General features: G+C 46.3%; 1 protein-coding gene across 1 annotated transcript; it reads left to right on the forward strand.

Moving 5' to 3' along the window:
- Window positions 1-839: 839 nt before the first annotated feature.
- On the forward strand, window positions 840-2031 carry FOMMEDRAFT_164147 (uncharacterized protein; the record flags this gene model as incomplete). Its single annotated transcript, XM_007272398.1, has 6 exons — window positions 840-979; window positions 1031-1043; window positions 1097-1321; window positions 1384-1639; window positions 1714-1931; window positions 1990-2031. The coding sequence occupies 6 exons, from the start codon at window positions 840-842 to the stop codon at window positions 2029-2031; spliced, it is 894 nt and encodes a 297-aa protein (XP_007272460.1).
- Between the last annotated feature and the right edge of the window lie 36 nt (window positions 2032-2067).

Raw genomic sequence — 2067 nt, forward strand, 5'->3', positions numbered from 1 at the left:
TAGAACACAACTATAAGGATAAAATAAGGTATATTAAAGTATATAAAGACTCTAAAAGTGTTGTAAATGATTACAATTCATTGAATACAATATGATAACCTTAAATTATAAGCTAAAGCATTATACCTATATTATAATTTTGAAGACAGTCTTATATTTACATTGTAAAACAGTTTGTATTATCTATACAATGATTTCAACTACCTGTAACACTTATATTACTCTGTTTAAGAGAATATAAACATGCCAGATTGCTATCAACTGTATTATAGAGTAAATTAATACTTTTATTTTACATCTAAATATAATAATTGATTTGCTTTACAGCTTTGCTACTATCACGAACATTGATTACGTAATCACATGCTGAAGATCGAGAGCATATAATGACGCACTTACAGCTGTCACTCTTTCTCTCCGACCTCCACCATCTCTCTAAGTCTAACCCTCTGCCCTGACACTATGTCGTTGCTTTCGTTCCCTCCAGCCAAGTCCTCTGCTTTAAATGTCCTCCAGCAGGTACTCCGAGAGCAACAACAGAAATAAACATTGCTGCAACTCGTCTCTCTAATCTACTGTTGCAGTGCCTGTACGGAGCCTCATATCCCATGTTGTGCCACTGATATGACTACACGGTCCTTCAACGTAAAGCGGTAAGCAGCCAGTCCACTTCATAATAGCCTGCACAATAGTTGCTCATCCCTCTCCTCCCAACATTTTGTCTCCCTTCCATCCCTTCCGCTCCTCACTCTGTGTCTCGTGTTGCCTCTCCTTCATTGTCCTCCTTTTTTTACGTTCGCCTTCCTTTTCGCATTCGCATTCGCGCATCTTGTTGACTAATGCCGAACGACTCCTTCAATAACTCCATGCATCCGCATACTTCTTCCCACTCTGCAGCGCAAGCAATAATCGACGAGCACATGCTCGCGACAATGTCCATGTACGACCACTCCTATGGTACCACCCTCTCTCCGATACTGTACGTGTTCTACTTCTCCATTCATTCCATGCTTGACATCACTCTTGACAGGTCCACCCTGCTTGTATTTACATTCCTCAGTGCCGTCCATGACACCATTTAGAATAAGGTAAGCAGTGGCCACCGCTTACCCCTCCTGAGCCGAGTCCGTTCACGTCACCCATGTCACCCTCTCCCTTCGAGCCAGAACGTCCCAGAGATACACCTTTGCAATCACCCACAACGGCTAAGTTCACTGCACCTCTGATTACAAGACATAGTCAGAGCATGCAACGTGCACGTATAGACACGGCTTCGCCTGCTGCCCAATCAGCTCGTTCAACGCTCAGGACCTTAACCTGGGTGCGCCACTCATCCTTGCTTCACACCGTCACGGTGCATCCTTCTTTTTGCTTAAGTACTAGCACACGCTAACATTTCACTCCGTCAATTCCATAACCTGTCTCACAAGCGCAATCTCGACCTCTGCAACCCTCACAACATCACAATCCGCACACACGCACAACTCGATTCGCTGGGACCGTGCAGCAACCAAGGCACAGAGACGAAGACCACATCAAACGGCCCGAGAACGCATTTATCCTCTTCCGTCGCGAATGCTGTTGGAAAAGGAACGAGGCGGGGGCAGCTTGTCATACATTGCAAGTACTGTGACTCAGTGTGAGTGTCTCTTCGTCAGCATCTACCGCCGATTCTGACGACTACGGCGAATTCGATTCGCTCTTCTCCGATAGTTCACTGTATGGCTGCCCGTTCGGATATCTGCACACGGCGTGCAGTAGCGTGCACGAAGTGGAGATGGCGGACTGCTGATTTTGAGATGGGTGTGCAAGGACGGGGTCAACTGCAAATACGGTCATTACCGCTGAGCCTCTCGATGCCCTCGCTTTCTAGTAATCCGTCTGGATCTGGTCAAGGTATGAGCCTGGCAATCGACACCCGTAATGCACTCGTTCGCCGCTCGAGTCTGGTCCGATCCCAACCTCTACCTACTCGTATTCGCATCACAGCAGACATGGGACACTCTCACTCGCTCTCTGCACAAATCTTGACGCAGACTGCACTATGTATGTGTTTCGGTTTATTTT

This window comes from Fomitiporia mediterranea (assembly GCF_000271605.1).
Source record: "Fomitiporia mediterranea MF3/22 unplaced genomic scaffold FOMMEscaffold_1331, whole genome shotgun sequence".
NCBI classification, from domain to species: Eukaryota; Fungi; Basidiomycota; class Agaricomycetes; order Hymenochaetales; family Hymenochaetaceae; genus Fomitiporia; species Fomitiporia mediterranea.